Source organism: Notolabrus celidotus, chromosome 9 (assembly GCF_009762535.1).
Source record: "Notolabrus celidotus isolate fNotCel1 chromosome 9, fNotCel1.pri, whole genome shotgun sequence".
Classification (NCBI taxonomy): Eukaryota; Metazoa; Chordata; class Actinopteri; order Labriformes; family Labridae; genus Notolabrus; species Notolabrus celidotus.
The window spans coordinates 38,081,433-38,099,190 of NC_048280.1; the positions used below are offsets into that span (position 1 = coordinate 38,081,433).

The 17,758-nt window shown below is 42.3% G+C and overlaps 1 protein-coding gene and 1 long non-coding RNA gene across 2 annotated transcripts; one reads left to right on the forward strand and one right to left on the reverse strand.

Annotated features, from left to right (window-relative positions):
* Positions 1–979: 979 nt before the first annotated feature.
* On the reverse strand, positions 980–14,903 carry LOC117819193 (phosphatidylinositol 4-phosphate 5-kinase-like protein 1). Its single transcript, XM_034692440.1, has 10 exons — positions 14,798–14,903; positions 11,172–11,360; positions 11,037–11,087; positions 10,708–10,862; positions 8,362–8,486; positions 8,071–8,105; positions 7,929–7,984; positions 3,759–3,871; positions 3,489–3,651; positions 980–2,371 (listed from the first exon to the last, which is right to left on the reverse strand). The coding sequence occupies exons 2-10, from the start codon at positions 11,358–11,360 to the stop codon at positions 1,915–1,917; spliced, it is 1,344 nt and encodes a 447-aa protein (XP_034548331.1). The 5' UTR covers positions 14,798–14,903; the 3' UTR covers positions 980–1,914.
* Positions 14,904–16,165: 1,262 nt separating this feature from the next.
* LOC117819521 lies at positions 16,166–17,496 on the forward strand. Its single transcript, XR_004632561.1, has 3 exons — positions 16,166–16,276; positions 16,492–17,065; positions 17,415–17,496. It is a non-coding gene; the product is annotated as an uncharacterized LOC117819521 (long non-coding RNA).
* Positions 17,497–17,758: the final 262 nt, after the last annotated feature.

The following is a 17,758-nucleotide window of genomic DNA, read 5'->3' on the forward strand; positions in this document are numbered from 1 at the left end:
ATGTGGTTTCCCGGACTTCCAGAGCATTTGCTTCAATTCTCATGGCCGGAGGTTGCCGCTTGATTACAACCAATAGATGGAATCAAGTGACAGACAACGGTTGTCATAACTCAGCAGACAATCCTGCTCCCTCTCTGTCCTCACAGTGAGCTCCTGTTTATTCCTGATCCTATAAAAACAGCGTGTCCAATATATTCCAGATCAATGAACCTCTGCTGGCTTGTCACATTATACGTAGAGCTGGGCGATATTGAAAATGATGTTATTACGATAAAATATTTCATATTAGCCGTTATAGATAAATATCACAATAAATATCAAATCATGGATTTAGTTTTCTGATGAACTTCTTGAATCCATCATTTTGGACTTTGCTAACAGGAAGCAGGTCTTTAATGTAAAATGAGATTTTTGTGAAGTTTTAGTTTGTAGATTATTTTTTTGTCAGATTGAGGTTATTTCCATAATTTGATTTAAATTTACAACAAAGATATATCAAATTGTGTACTGTGTATCAGTTTAGTAGAGCATTGTTTTAAGTTGTGCTGTCCCCTTTAAGATTACTAAGGGTTACAAGGAGAGTGATGTTTTTTCCCACAGTGCAGTGAATGCATCACGGTTATTCAGTGTTCAGTTGTCCTACGGTCACGGTGAACATTAAACGTGTTCACAGCAGAAGTTGTCTCTGTGCTCATCCTTTACCCACATCCTGAAAGTAGATTTAATGAAGTGTATGAAGTTAATAGTTAACACAGAGTCGACTCAGTGTCAGACTAACAACCCTGCTTTGAGCTGCTAGGTTTTGAGTTTTCTTTGCTGTCGCTTGTTTCGGCTATGTTTACATTCTGCTGCAAACCTCTTTAAGCCCCGCCTACCTCTCGCCCTGCAACATGATTGGCTGGTCAATGCTGTCTTCTTCTTCTGTCTAATGTTGGGTGGGAACTAGCATTTATGGCTCATTTGCGCCCCCCTTTCCAGTGGTTTATTTATATCACATTTTATCGAACATTTGTTATATTTATATTGAGAAAAATTATATTGCATAATTATCATTATCGAATTATCGCCCAGCCCTAAGCATACGTCACCTGATGATCTGCACTCTGACTGGTTTTAGCAGAGCCAATGATTCTCCGGAGTTCAGATTTTTCAACTCTAGCAAATATGTGTGTAATTAAGTTAATTCATATAATTCATGCTACCCAATTCCTGTCATTCCCGCCACCCAACAAGAACTCACGAATACTTGTGTCTCCACATTGACTTTCCATGTGATTCACTGGCACAAATGACTTCATTCCCATTTGGTGTGAACGGCCATTAGCTTACTGTAACTGGATGTACTTTAAAGCTCCTGTGAAGTTAAGCTCATTTTGAAATGTGTTGAAGTTAACAGTGATGTCTCTTTATGACCTACAAAAGAAAACAAACATCTGAGACCAGTCTGAAAATCTTTATTGTAACTTGAATTCCTATAACCACTGACAGGGATCAGTGTCAGACGAGATGGTTTATAGCACACTGAAGAAGTAAAAAGGAGCTTTTTCTTCAGCCTACCATCAATCATCCAGTTTGACACGTTCTCTCATGCTGCGGTTACAGGCATTGTTGCTGATGGTCACATTTGCTTTTGTAGGTAATAAAAAGGCATCATTCTATATTTCAGTCTAAGCAGCTAAAAACTCCTCACAGGAGCTTTAAGTATGTAAAGAATAAGTCAGTAAATGTTGTCAGTAGTTGTATTTATGTGAAGTAAATTTCACTGCTAAGGTGTGAGCTGCTCCTGACAAATCAGAGACCTGATGAAGCAGTGGAATTCTCCAGAGCTAAAAATGTGTCACAGGGCCCTCTGATGGATGCTAGGGGTGAAACAGAAATGTCTGTGTACCAGTGATCAGTGTTTTGTGGATTTAGTCACTGACTGTGGGCCTGAATCCACTGACAGAACCTGCGTGAGTATTTATCAGGGCTAACCGTTGAAAATGCTCTTCCGGGGTACCGCAGACTTTTCCACAGGTGCTCCAGTCTTTTCTTCCAGCCGTAGACGGTAAAAATATCTATAATGCCCACAAAGTAGCGCAGGTCCGCACCATCAATCACATGAACAGCATTTTTGCAGTTTGGTAGCAGCCTGCGATGATGCTCCTGAAAGTCCTGCAGCTCTGAGTTACTCCTGGTCATGGTCTCTGAGCTGTTTATCTCCTGGAGAGGGATCTCTTCACCTGAGCCCTCACCTGCTGCTGCTGCCGCTGCCTGAGGCCGGCCAGCCTCAGAGTCTGTAACATCAGGTGACACCTCAGCCATGTTCTCCTCCAGTAACGGGACAGTGGGGGGGTCTGCGTGTGTCGGACTCTCTTCAAAGTCAAAAGACCTTCAAAGGACAAAAACAAACCACAGAAGACAATCAGAAGTCGCTCTTAGACTCAGCTTTAAACTCTGATTGTAGTGAAATGAAACCTTAAAGCTGGGGTTGGTAGTCAGATTTAGATTCACTTTTTTTTATACTGGTTAAAATGATCTTGATGTTCCCATGGTAATAAATACATAATGTGTTCTTAACAAATAGGTTAAAAAAAAGCTTCTATCTACAGCAGGAGTAAACCTGGGAAAACACCAACCAATCCCTGCCATCAGGAGCCAAATGATGAAACCAATCAAATCCTGTCCTGCTGTTCTGCCCGCCTCCTGCAAAGCGTACATTTCCCAGTTGTGCACTCCCCGTCCCCTGCCTCTACTGACTGCCCCTCTCGCTCTACCTCGGGCCTGTCCCCTTTGACCCGATGAGGTGCTTTGCTCAGGACTGTAGTCCGGATCAGAGTCTAAAAAGCTCTCATCACCGGGGCTCTGACAACCAAAAGAATTAATGACATTTAGTAAGTCCTACAGAAAATGTAGATGTGTTGTAGCGTCCATCCGGACACTGTGGGGGTGACAAGCCAATTCATAAACACGTTGAGTTTTAAGAACCGGTCACTGTCGGCCGTTACCACGCCAACCAACAAAACAACAATCAATGTTTGAATGAATGAAAAACTTCTCCTGCCTGTCTCTCCTCTCTCCCGCTTGCTGTGAGTTGTGAGCACTAACAGTAGCCATGTTTGTTTGTGTCTTTAACTTTCACGAGGACCTGTTTCAGTCGCGATCATATGGTCATGAATCAGCTGCGCTCGTACATGTGAGTGGGGGCGTCGTTTTGGAGGAGCTTCGAGGGGAGGGGGGGAGGGGTTAGACAGAGTCCTGAGGAAATGCTACATTCAAATTCATGCTAGTTTTCCATGACTACCAACCCTAGCTTTAAGACAAGACTGGGACGTGTGTGGGACACACTGGACATAGAAAAAGAAACATCTGCAGAACTGAGGGCGTGGAGGGAGCCAGCAGAGTGTGAAGGTCTATACAAGCAGCAGCCTCTAGTGTTGAAAAATGAAGCCAATGTTGGAGTCATAATTCTGCCACCAGTTAGTTCAAGAATATACCGGATAACTTACTTTGTGGTGCGGACGACAAAGTTAGCCAGAGAGTGTTTCCCTTCCAGTTCGTCCCGGTGCAGAGGCTGATGGGCCAGCAGGAGGCTGTAGTCTAACACATTCAGCTCCTGCAGGAAGGCAGAGTCCACTTTCACCTGACTAGCAAACCAGGATTTCTCCGGACCTGCAGGGAACACATTCTGTTAAATGTGACCTGTTTGATTTTGTTCCACTGACACTTAAACAGCTTTAATATGTTCAACTACAAACAGAGTGAAACAGGACTCCTACCCAATGCAATGTGTTGTCCCTCAAAGTTATTGTCCTTCAGCACTTTGAGGATCTGTTTCCCTCCTGTGTCAGGGTTCGTCCATCGACCCACCTCACAACCTTTCATGTCGTATCTGCATGAGAGGAACAAAACAGCTTTTTTACACTCATAGAAATATAATCACTACCACGGACTGTATAAAGAAAAGCAGACAGCCTTACAGTTTGAAAAGTGAGGCCACTGCTGAAGTGTCCATTCCCTGTCAGTATCTAATGTCTCCACAGGTGGTAAAAAGCAGACAGTGGTCTAACCTCTCTGTTGATTTATTCCCTCAATAACCGACAAGTTTATGATCTCAATCTTTAATTTGTATTCTTCTTCAGTTTGTAACTTAAGGTCACATTTAGTGTCAAATCAACCCCAGCATCTACAAGCTACCGCATATAGACGCCCCTGATGGCTAACTTTTCTGTATTCGCAGGCTGTTTTCGAAACTGCCTACTATTCTAGCAGTACAGACTGATGTGGTCTAAATTCAGTATGTAGTATGTGAACAAGAGCAAAATCTGCAGTATGTCAAAACTCCAAATGTCTATTGATTCAGGAAAATTTCTCAGTCTGCAGTGGACCAGTCTGCCTCGCATACTGTTTCCCACAATGCACAGCACTGATGTTCTGCTTTTTCTTTTTTTCTGTGTATGACGGGGGGGGGGGGGGAACTCAGTTTTTAGGTGCTGTGAAAATTATTAAATTCATTATAAACCACTTATCTTTTGAAATCATCAGTGATGCATAAGAAGCAGTTTATCTGTCAGTTTGGTTGTTGTTTACTTCAGCTTTCTGAAACCAGAAATCCAGCGACACCTGACCCAGCATCCTGTAGACCAGATCCAACAGAACAGTCAGACTACAGACTAAATTCAAACAGTAGGTACCGCCTACTAAATTCTGTTTCAAATAGTAAACCATGGTTGTGTCTTTGTCACTAACGCAAACAGGGTAAAAATCCTCAATGAAGATGAGACAGATGCATGGAGCGAGCTGGTTCATAAAGCACACCTGCTGCAGGTAGAGACCAAGCTAACACTCAGCCCCTCAAATAGGAACTCAGCCTGTCACAGGAAGGCATCACTTTTATTTCTAAAGATTAGATGCACAGCGGGGGAAACATGGATTCTTAATTTTTGGCGGTCCGCCACTAAAGTTTTCCACTCATCATCGTCTCATCTGCAGAAACCTAAACATTTGTTTGTCAGAGTTGTATTATCAGTGATGCACTTTAGCTCGTCATAGTCTCGTTTTTGTCATGAAAAAATGAGTTGTTGCCGAACATTAATCGTTGTGGGTGTAGGGGCATATAAGGCAGTAGGGCTCCCTCTGATTGTCCAAATACATTGTCATGCAGAGGGTGAATGCATGGCACACAGAGTACAATCCATCCCAGTTCAAGCAGACTTTTGCAATTTGTATATCGCGCATGTTGATATCGCGATGACATTGAATTTTAGATATATTGTGCAGCACTAGAGGAAACAAGTGTTTTCTTAACAGTCTTTAGACCTACCTACGGGGGAACTGGCGCACTAACACACTGGGATCCTAGCTCACCCCCTTCCCCCCAACCCCCTCATCACTTACTTTAACTCTGCCTGTCCTATTAAAATGACTAACCATAGACCTTTCTGGAGTCCCTGAGCTCCCTTGTCTCGTAGGTTCCTCTGAGCTGCCGTAGACGTCCTCCTGCTGCAAACGTTCTGGACTCCAGCTGAAACGGATGTACTGGACTTCAGCGGCAACAGCTTCTACTACTCGTCTCATCACTATCACCTCTCTCTCTTACTCCCCTCTAGCTGTCTTTCCAGACCCAACTCAGTCGAGGCATGATGGCTGTCTAACATGAGTCTGGTTCTGCTCCAGGTTTCTGCCTGTTAAAGGAAGTTTTTCCTCACCACTGTAACTAGCTAAATACTGCGATGGTGGATTAAGGTGGGGTCAGACTGAGTCTTATCCTGTCTTGGTGTTGGGTCTCTGTTCATAATTTGACATAGAGTGGTCTAGACCTCCTATGTTTGTAAAAGTGTCCTGAGATAACGTTTGTTGTGATTTGGCGCTATACAAATAAAGATTGATTGATTGATGATTGACCTACCCTCTAATAATAATAATAATACCTAAGTTTTATATAGCACTTTTCAAGAACTCAAAGATGCTTTACAAGAGAGACAATAAATAAATACAATAAAGACATATAAGATAAGCGGTAAAGAACAAAACAATGCCTTACTGAAATACATTCAAGCTGATGAAATAGGAAAGGGAATTTCTAGATTAAAAGCTAACAAAGCAACAGGGACGGACGGTTTCCAAGCCGAATGGTACAAGGCTTTCAACAACCAAGTACTACCCATGCTTGTCCACTGTTTTAACCTTGGAGGTGTACCACCATTATCATGGTGGGAGGCCATAATTTCCATTATTCCAAAGGAGGGTAAAGATAGAATGAATGTTGTTCATTTAGGCAGATTCAGTTCTAAACATAGACTATGTAAGTTATACGCCTCAATGCTGGTTTAAATAGTGCAACACACCAGAACTAGTGGATGAAGAGCAGACGATATTAGATACATGTGATGGATTATATGTGCAAAGAGAACAGAAGTGCTGTGGTAATTAGATGGATGCTGAGAAAGCATTTTTTAATATTTTATATTTGGCGCTGAGTAGATTCGGATTAAAACACAACTTCATTAACTGTAATAAAAGCCTATACTCTTCACCAAATGCCAGGATGAGCGTAAATGGACACCTCTCCAAAAGTATTGACCTGGAGAGAAGCTGGCGTCAAGGCTCCCCCTGAGTCCCGCCCTTTTTGCTTTGTTTGTTGAACTCTTAGCACAATCAGTCGAACAGGCTCACATGATAAAAGGACTAAAGCTAAAGGGGCATAGAGAAAAAGATTTGTTTATATGCAGAGGACTTGTTACTGTTTCCCCACTGACCTGAGGGAATCTGGTTTGAAGAATGCAGATCAGTATAATTTCAGAGACAATGTAGACTGCTAATGTGAATTGCTTTTGACACAGACTTTAAGCCGGCAAGGACTGATGGGAGGTTTAAACATTGGTATGAAGCTGGTATCACTTCTTATTGCTCAATATCCTCTACAGGTCAACTGGACAGCTTTAACAAAATATCTGATTTATATCATCGAGGAAAACACGACTTCTTTTGGTACTTGCAAATTAGAGCTTATTTCAATAAGGAAGGTCCCCTCCTGTTCATCCTTTACATTCTCCCCCTCGGTCACATCATATGCCACCATGGACTTCAATTTCACTGCTATGCCGATGATACCCAGTTCTCCATCTCCGCAAAAAACATCACTCCTGCCATCCTCTCCTACCTCACAAACTGCCTCACTGACCTCAAAAACTGGATAAGCAACAACTTCCTAACATTGCACGCCTCAGATCCTCTCTCTCCACCTCTGCTGCAGAAACCCTCCACCACGCCTTCATAACCTCCAGAATGGACTACTGCAACAGCATCCTTTACGGCCTCCCCTCCACTGACCTCCAAAGATTTCAACATGTCCAGAATTCAGCTGCCCGGTTACTCACCCACTCCCGCTCCAGAGCCCACATCACACCCATCCTTCAGCACCTCTACTAGCTCCCCAAACAGCACCGAATCCACTTCAAGATCCTGCTCATAACAAATCCCTCAATAACCTCGCCCCCTCATACCTGACCGACCCCCCTCAAACCTTGGGGGATAGAGTCTTTGCCATCGCTGCCCCCACTCTCTGGAACTCTCTCCCTCCAAACATCCTCAACTCTGACTCACTCCAATCATTTAAAAACCACCTCAAGACCCTCCTCTTCAAAAAAGCTACAATATATGACCTCTCTCTCAATTAATGTCACAATTTACCATGATTATAAATGAGCTAGCACTGATCTTAGCTGATAACCTTGTGTTTGAGAACCACTCCCTCTCTCCAGCTTCACCCTCTTGTCCAACTATGGTCACTTATGGTCTAAAAGCTAAGATGGCCACAGCAAAAATAAATCTTCAACCCTTTAAACTGTAATCCATTAGCCAATGTTTTTATGCCGTGATTACTGCATCAACTCCTTTTTACATTTTGTATGAGAAATACATGTGAAATAAATAAATCAAGAGTATACCTGATGTTGATCCTCTCGTCAGGGTAAAATACACTCTGCATCACAATGAAATATTTCTGGAAAGCAGACAAAAAACACTTTACAGTTAGTGCTGGTGCTGTGAGGCTCAAACAACCTGCTTTTCATCACATTGTTGAATTACCTTAATTTCATTTGGAATTATGATCTGGTGGACGCCTGAAAAGAAGAAAGAAGGAAGCATTTCATGAAATTGTACTACCTGGCTGTGTTAAATACTTGATTCTTATTGTTCAAAACCTCATAACAACATTTTCAACAGCCTGACCCACTACCCATCAAATCAAACAACCTGCATTAATGAGTACATTTCATCCCTGCCTGTTGACACTGTGGCAAAAATGTCAAGTTCCGGAAAGCATTTAAAGTTTGCATGAAGTACAGAAAAAGCAGCATTAAGTGGAACTCCTCTCACCCAGAAACCTCACTAAGAGTGAGTGAGGATATTTTTCCAGGTGGTCCATGTATGCCTGCAGGTTGGACAGCAGAAATCTGATCTCTCGTCTGCTCTGTGTCTTCAGGAAATATCTCTTGTCATTCCTAAACAAAAAAGAAACCCTCATCAGCACAGAGGAATGAGAATGTCCAATAATTCTTCAACACCCCAGAATCAAGAGTGCGGATGGTTTGATCCGACCAAATGTTTGGTCTGAAAAAATCCAGAATTTTATTTTCAGTGCCTTCATGTCTTTGTGATTGTAGATCACAACATCATACCATGACTGCAGTATAGGCATTCGTTTACATCTGAGACCCTCACCCCTTTTCAACAAGGCACATTTATACACATTTATTGAACATTTCAGCAGCTTATCAGTTTTATGACCGTTATCACAGGAGCACACCCAACTTCAGTAACATATCCATGATTTTATTCTGACTTCGGTCATTTGTCGAAGGGTGGGTTTACATTACCACCCCTTATGAGATTAGAAATGGAAAAATGGCCCAACGGGGATAAAAATAACTTGTTCAAACAATTAGATCAGGATAAGAATAGCGATTGGGTTGGAATTCTAATTGGAAATAAGGGTTTGATGTATTCCTTTTGTTTTCTGATTAAACAGCCATGTTTACTCCAGTCACGTTTACATCAGTATTTGTCCATTCTCATTGAAGATACTGGTTCAAGTATTTATATAGCGCACCAGGTTGATAACAACCAAGCCTCACTGCTACTGAGTGCGTGGAGGAGGAGACAAGCCCACTAGAGTTGCAACCAAGAGTTCCAGGTTTTTTTAGCCCCCAGAACTACTTCACCCTGAAGTAAAAGGTTCCTGTGCCCCCATTGTTATCTGCGTTTCGACTGGGGGCTGAAGTCCCGGGTAGATTGTGCAAATCAGGCCAGTGACGTATGGAGAAAAAAAAAAGTATAGCACTACACCACCAGACCAGTAGAGGACAGTCAAACAAAGAGCAACACAACAGTTAGCCTGTTAGCATGAAGAGACTCAGCTGGAGCTGTTTTAGATGGTGCTATATTTCATCACAGATGGATTCACTGAATCAACACGTGAGAGGAGATAAGCGCGAGTAGCAAAGACGTTTCAACACGGCTTTAAAATCCTTTTGAACTCAAAAAGCCGTGACAGAGATGGGGCCGTGTTTTGGTTTAAACAGCGACCCTGTTAACTGGAGACTCTCAGCCGGATGCATCCCTCATAAACTTCTTTAGACGATCATTAAATATCTGATGAGGATATTTTGAAATCTTAATAAAAACTAAACTAGTTTGCATTCCCAGGAACTCCCTCTGTGTTTCAACAGCTGTGTAAACTCCACAAACACTGACACGTTCAGCTGAAGGTCTCCAGTTTACAGGGTCACTTTTAAAACCTTAACACCGGGAGAGACACATTCACTGTGGGCTGAGAGAAGACTACTGTTACAAGCTGCTATATCAAGAGAATCACAGCTTCTTCTTTTGAAAAGTACACACACATACAAAAAAGATAGAACAAATAAAAACTAATGAAAGAAAGAGAAATCAAATGAATCACAGCTTCTTCTTTTGAAAAGTACGAAAATCAAAGAAACGATGATCGATTTTGTCTCATGCACGAAGAACTGGAAAAGTCTCCGACTCATTGTACTGTACATCATCATCACCTATCACCGAGGTTCATGAAGCTGATGTCAGGTTGTCACCCAAGGGGTACGAAGGCAACTGCTCAGGCAAGTTGTGACATCTGTTGTGCATATGTATCAGCGCCTCGAGCATGGATCATACCCCTTGTAGAAATACAGCGGTCAGGTAAAGCTCCCATGTGTATTTGAAAGCTGCTTGAAATGTTATCTGATGTCTGGCCTTCATTAGCTGAACACAGGGCAAGTCTGTCACATCTCTGGGTTGAGTTCTTTGATTTGTCTCTCCTTGTGTTTCTTGTCCTGTTTTATTTTGTTGCTTACCCTCGTCTCTTGTTTCAGGTTTGTTGACTTCCTGTCCCCTGATAATCCTAATGTACTGCACCTGTGTCTTTTATCCCCGACCCCAGTGTGTATTTGTGCCCTGTCTCCCTTTCCTTCTGTGCTGGCTGGTGTTGTACCTCGAGCCAGAGTTCCAGCCTTTTCCCTGTGATTTTACTCGGTTTTTTTCCTAAGATTTTTGCCTCTCGTCTTTGGATAGCTCTGCCTGTCTCACTGCCTACCTGTGTATTGAACTTGTGTGGTCAAACGGACATTGAATTTACGAGTCCTGCCTTTGGGTCCAATTATTGGCACAATTTAACAAAGTCTATGTGTAACCAAGGGTTTTGCTCACGTGATAAAGAAATCTGCCTTGCTTTTGGAGTTGCTGACAAACTGGAGGTAGCAGTCGCCTGAGCAGAGAGACGTCATGTATTCCTCCTCTGAGATGTCCAATGAATGTCTCAGTTTAGCAAAGACAGGTGCTGCAAACGTCTTCATCTCAAAACCCTGGAAGACAAATGTGACGTGTGAGATATGAAGATAGCTAACAGGCCACACTGCTTACAATGAAACTCAAAGCTGGAACAGGCAAAAACTCTTAACTCTAATTCATAAAATAACTCATCCTGGTCTGACAACAAGACAAACGTTAACAATTATAAATGAAAGAAGACTGCGTGCCTCATGGGTGTGAGTTTCCTCTGCCTTGACATGTTCAGCGATGAGTGTATCCTGTAAACAAAAGGTGAATTTATGTCTTCATTTTGTTTCATGTTCGTAATCCAACCAGCTGCTGAGAATCAGAGGGTCCTTTACCTGAACAGATGTGTCTGCAGTGGTCTGAATGGACGCCTGCATGCCTTCTTTGATCTTGGCGGTCAGATGGTAGTACTCATGCTCTTGGTTGATCTCAAACACTCCCAGCATCCTCCATCTCTGCCTCAGGTGCCACCATCGTCTTCGCCTGGTCTCCCTGGAGGCTCCAGCCGCTCTTCTCTTCGCCATCTGAGACAAAGACACAGAAACCAGTCCCACAAGCCGTAAATACTTCACATGCTCTGTCGCCTCCCCTGATGCTCCACCAAGGAACTTTGACTGGATTTTGGTGCCCTTGTGGACAAAGCAGTACCTGACTGCTTAAAGTCTTGATAAAAGTTCAACATTTTTATCCTGATGGTCTTGAGTGGTTTGTGGGTTCATAAAAAGGCTTTAGTCCTCTAACAGGAGCTGACTATTACATGTCAGGTAACATTATCATATCACTATTTCAACAGACTGGAGTTGTGTTTCGACCAAAGGCTGGAAAGTCTTTGTAGGGAATCATGTAATGCTAAAAGCACGGCTTTTATTTCATCATTTATTGAGCAAGCAAACAAACAAAATGGATAACGTGGCTAACATGAACATGATAGGAAAGCGGGGTGTATGAATAAGATAAATTAAGCATAAAATTTAAAAAAAAAATATGATAAGATATATATAGGGGTTGTATCACATGATCATTGCCATCACAGTAAAAATAGAATAGCTTCATTTGAAGTCCCAACGCAGGATTAATCTGACATTTGGGAAAGTCAACAGCACAGAAGGCGGCTCCCAGAGTCGTGCAGCAAACTGCCTGACAAACCCCGATTTTCTAAATAAAGTTAGGGTTGATTTGACTCTTTTTGAGGACAAACTTTGCTGCGCCTTGAAGAACCTAGTCAGAGATGAACACTAGAGGATCAGTGAGACTGAGTTAGTAAAATGTACAGCCTGCTGTGCCATGCTGCCACTTCTACATATTGATGGCAGCTAAAAATCCAAGGGCACCAGAGTTTCAACCGACTAAAGTAGACTGGGCATTCACAATATAAATACTGAGTTGATGGGTCATCGACCCAAAAACAGACACAGTAAGTGGTGGTATGTGATCCACCATTACATACAGAGAAGAAGTACAAGCAGAGCCACAACAAGCAGATGAGAGAGTAAAAATGGCGTCACTGCTGTGGATGATTTGACTGTTTCAGAGAACATGATGACAACCTTCAAAGCTGGGGTTGGTGTTCAGATTTAGATCCACTTTTTTTTATACTGGTTAAAATGATCTTTATGTCCCGATGGCAATCAATACATAATGTGTTCTTAAAAAAGAGCTTAAAAAAAGCCTCTATCTACAGCCGGATTAAATCTGGGAAAACACCAACCAATCCCTGCCATCAGGAGCCAAATGATGAAACCAATCAAATCCTGTCCTGCTGTTCTGCCTGCCTCCTGCAGAGCGTACATTTCATGTTTGTTTGTGTTTTTAACTTTCACTATGAGTCCTGAGGAAATGCTACATTCAAATTCGTGCTAGTTTTCCGTGACTACCAACCCTAGCTTTAAAAAACAAGCTGAAAAAACCCCCGCAGTTATCAGGCTTCCATCCTCACTATACTCTGAAACTCTTTCTTTTCCCTTCTTCCAATAGTTATGAAGCAAAACAATTCTTATCAGAGTTATTATATTATCGGAATTATTAGTGTCAGTGATATGATGAAGATGGACGTAAAAGAATAGTTTTTATTCCGCCCACCGTCCAAAATAACATCACACACATCCGTGATTCACTTGATTTCTCTTTCTTTCATTAGTTTTTATTTGTTCTATCTTTTTTGTATGTGTGTGTACTTTTCAAAAGAAGAAGCTGTGATTCTCTTGATTTAGCAGCTTGTAACAGTAGTCTTCTCTCAGCCCACAGTGAATGTGTCTCTCCCGGTGTTAAGGTTTTAAAAGTGACCCTGTAAACTGGAGACCTTCAGCTGAACGTGTCAGTGTTTGTGGAGTTTACACAGCTGTTGAAACACACAGGGAGTTCCTGGGAATGCAAACTAGTTTAGTTTTTATTAAGATTTCAAAATATCCTCATCAGATATTTAATGATCGTCTAAAGAAGTTTATGAGGGATGCATCCGGCTGAAAGTCTCCAGTTAACAGGGTTGCTGTTTAAACCAAAACACCGGCTGATCTCTGCCACGGCTTTTTGAGTTCAAAAGGATTTTAAAGGCGTGTTGAAACGTCTTTGTTACTCGTGATTATCTCCTCTCACGTGTTGATTCAGTGAATCCATCTGTGATGAAATATAGCACCATCTAAAACAGAGCCAGCTGAGTCTCTTCATGCTAACAGGCTAACTGTTGGGTTGCTCATAATGATACCTGCCTGTCCGTCTGCTTCTATGGTGTCATCTGTGATGAATGGCCTTCCTCTTTGTTTTACTGCCCTCTACTGGTCTGGTGGTGTAGTGCATTTACTTTTTTTTTCTCCATACATCACTGGCCTGATTTGCACAATCTACCCGGGACTTCAGCCCGCAGTCGAAACGCAGACAACAATGGAGGCACAGGAACCAGGGTGGTAGTTCAGGGTGAAGTAGTTCTGGGGGCTAAAAGACCCCGGAACTCTTGGTCGAAATGCACCTTAAGAGAGTAAAATATTAAAACAGTCTGATGTTCTGCAGAATGAGACTTTACAGTCGCCACTTAAAGCTGCTGATGTGGATCTGCTGCAGCTATGTAGTCTCTTTATGTGTTTGCTGAAAAGTTGAGGGGCAAGACCATTTAAACATTAAAACAGAAACGCACACGCGCACACACACACACACACTTGCAAACATAAAAGCTTTTCATCACCTCAAACTGGTATCATCGTTTATTGTCTGTTTGTGTAATACTTATGTAGTCTTCCCCTGATAACTTTAATTGATTATTGTTTTCCAACACTTCTCAGTCTTTTTTTTATGTTCTGTGTAATGTCTCGCACTTCTCTTGCAAATAAATAATATAAAAAACCTGAGCTGCAAGTATTCAGTGAGGAGGACAGAAACCCTCAAGTTTTAACACAACAAATCCTGAAGTCATCAGAAACGTCATCGTCGCAACAAAGATGTTTAAAGAAATACAAAGTAGCAGCAGCTAGCATTAGCTTTGAGTGCTGTGGACATGTGAGAGCTGCAGAGTCTATCAGAGCTGACCCAAAGCTAAACCAGTTAAGGATAAACTCAGTGAGTGTTCAGCCCCTGATGATCACCTCCCTCCAGGTAGAGACCGAAGATTTCAGCATCTAATATCTGGACCAGTATCCTGAGTCTCCTCTGCAGACTCTACCTGCCCTGTATGATGTGGTCTCTACACACACTCACAGTCTGATCCACAACAACGTCAGGGACACGAGTCTGAACACGGACAGTTTCTGAAACTGGACAGTTTCTGAAATCCCTGAAGGAGACCACAATCACACACATTACATGTGTTATACCTGAGCACACTAAAATAAACTGAACTAGCAGAGAGAGGAGAACGGTTAGCTCACCAAGCCAAGCAGAAAGCTAAGATGTTTATAGATGGCACTGAAATCCCATAACAAGCCTGAATCTATGTGTGTATGTGTGTGTTGATATATTTTCAGGGAGCCCTTACCTTTGGTTCTTGTTTTGACAGATGGTAAAACACCCAAAATGCTTACAAGAGATGTCTCCTCGTACGTTTTGTAGGGGTAAACCCTGTCTTTGTGCGTGTGGTGATCCCTCCTCCTCTTCTTAATCCAGTTCTACATTCCAGACAGGTTAGTCAAGCTCTGCAGGGTGTGTTACACACACACACACACATACACACACACACACACACACACACACACACACACACACACACACACACACACACACACATACATAGAAAAAGGTGTGTAGTGAAGGCGTTACTTAGTGTGCATTCAGAGTTAAGAGCTCATATTACACATGAACAGTTCCTGTGGTAACAATATTTCTTTAGTTAGATATGTGTGGGCCCACAGACTGGTGTTTTTTTTATAGCTCAGCTTCTCTGACAGCAGAGGCATGTCTGGAGGCATGACTTGAAACATGAATGTCCAACCCATGCCAAAATCCTGAGCTGTGATTGGCTATCTGACCTGACTAATGATCAAATCAACCATTTTGAGTAGCATGAGTACAAAACATGGACGCAGTCCCAGTGACATCACCCACTGAGGCTGTTTGAAGGTCAATAAAGGCATCACCACTTTTCACAATGCTGACAACCTCATTTTCAAGTAACAGGCAAAGAGGTGGAGCTCAGGCGGGTACTTTGACGCCTCGCTCACAGCTAGATCACACCTCACTGTTAAATGGCCAATGGACTTATAGAGCGCTTCTCTAGTCTTTCTGTCCACTCAAAGCTCCTTTACTCGTCACATTCACCCATTCACACCACATTCACTCTCTGATGGTAGAGGCTGCTATAGTAAGGGACCATCAGTGTTAATCTCATTTATACACATTCAAACTCCCAGAACAACAGAGGGAGAAGTTTGGGGTTCAGTGTCTTGCTCAAGGACACTTCAGCATGTGACTGCAGGAGCTGGGATTCAAACCATCTCCGATAACAGACTTTTCTACGTACACTGAAGGACTGTTCCTCTCAAATACTGCTCACTAATGTGTCTAAATCTGTGTCAGTCAGCACTTCTCCTTTGCCCAGATAATCCATCCACCTCACAGGTGTGGCATATCAAGATGCTGATTAGACAGCAGGATTATTGCACAGGTGTGCTTTAGGCTGGCCACAATAAAATTGCATATTTTTGGTCAACACTGAGGCTGTTTTCAAAACCCCCTACTATTCTAGCAGTACGTACTGATTTTGTCTAAATTCAGTGGTCAGCGTGGTGCAGTCTGTGGCCTTCGTTACTGTTCAACAGTCTGATGGCGGTGGGCACAAAGGAGCACCTGAAGCATTCAGTCTTGCACCGTGGTGGAATGATGCGTTGACTGAACAAGCTCCCCATCAGCCACAGCTCATCATGGAGAGGGTGAGAGGGATTATCCAGGATGGCTCGCAGTTTGTCCATCAATAGGCTGCTACTATTGGCCTGGTATGGAAGGGGACATATGGAAATGGGTAAGTAAAGGTATCCGGTAACCATACCAGTCCACAAGCTTAAGAAATTCTGGATGACTTTTCCTTTAATTAGATCTATTTTTTTTTCATCAAGTGGAAGTCATAATCTAATGGATCAATTTTCAAATGTCTATTTAGCCTAACATGTCCTCTTTACTTCATGTTCTTGCATGACACAATGTGAATAACCTGCATTAAATTGTAATCATCTTCAGATTGCTCAGTGCCCAGATTGCCAGGCCAAGCGCTCAAGCCTCAAGGAAAAAAACACAGTAAAACCCATTAATGGTAAAGTATATTTTGCAACTGCCATCCCGTACAGCTAGATGTGATAAAACACCACATACCTGAAGAAGAGTTGAACGTAATCTAACTTTGACAGCTGACTGAACCTTTCGAGTTGGGGGGAATGGACCTTTTGAAACTTACTGTGATTGAGGGTGGTAATCAATCCGTTTGTGTGATGGTTGATTATTTCACAAAGTGGGCAGAGGCCTACCCTCTGAAGACTAAAACTGCAGAAGAGGTATTCTTGACTTTGTATACAAGTTTGGTACACCTCAGAGGCTGCTTACAGACCAAGGTACAGAGTTTAAGAACAAGGTATGAAACTAATGACACATCTCTTGTTTCTCTGCAAGCTAAAGCAAAAGCTGACTCGTTTTCTAAAATGGAATTTCAGATCAACACAAAGCTATGCAAAACGTGAAACATCAGGAGAAGCTTCTGTTCCCCATATCACCCCCAAACCAACGGCCTGGTTGAGAAGCTCAATGGAACAATTCAAAGGTAACTTTTCAACAACATCATGTTGCCTTTGCAATACGAGCTCCAAAGAATACATCACTTGCATAAAATTGCTTGCTGTTATGTAATGTGTGGCACAATTCAGGTCTCTCAACAAACTTGCGAGGAAGGCTCCTCATAAGTGGGACACGTTCCTTCAAGCCACCATGTTTGGCCTAAGAACGAAAAAACATTTAACAACGAACTACAGTCCCTATTTCTTATTATTTGGGAGGAAGGCCAGATACCCATCAGAGGTGCCAGTCGGCTGCAGTACGTGACTCCTTCTTTTTGGGAGTTACGGTTAGCTATTCTTGTCCTATTCATTAAACAATGTGTTTTTTCACGTCAGGTTACAAGAGAGAGGGCAGAAGAACTGGTGCAGAGGGAAGAGCCATTCAATGGACTGGACCACCAAGAGAAAGTACACTGCTCAAAAAAATAAAGGGAACACTTAAACAACACATCCTAGATCACGATTAATGAAATATTCCAGTTGAAAATCTTTATTCATTATACAGTGGAATGTACTGAGAACCAAATAACATAAAAATGATCAATGGAAACCAAAATCATTAACCCATGGAGGTCTGGATAGAGAATCATACTCAAAATCAAAGTGGAAAATCAGATCACAGGCTGATCCAACTTCTGTGGAAATTCCTGATATGATGTGACAGAAGTTTGATCCTTGAA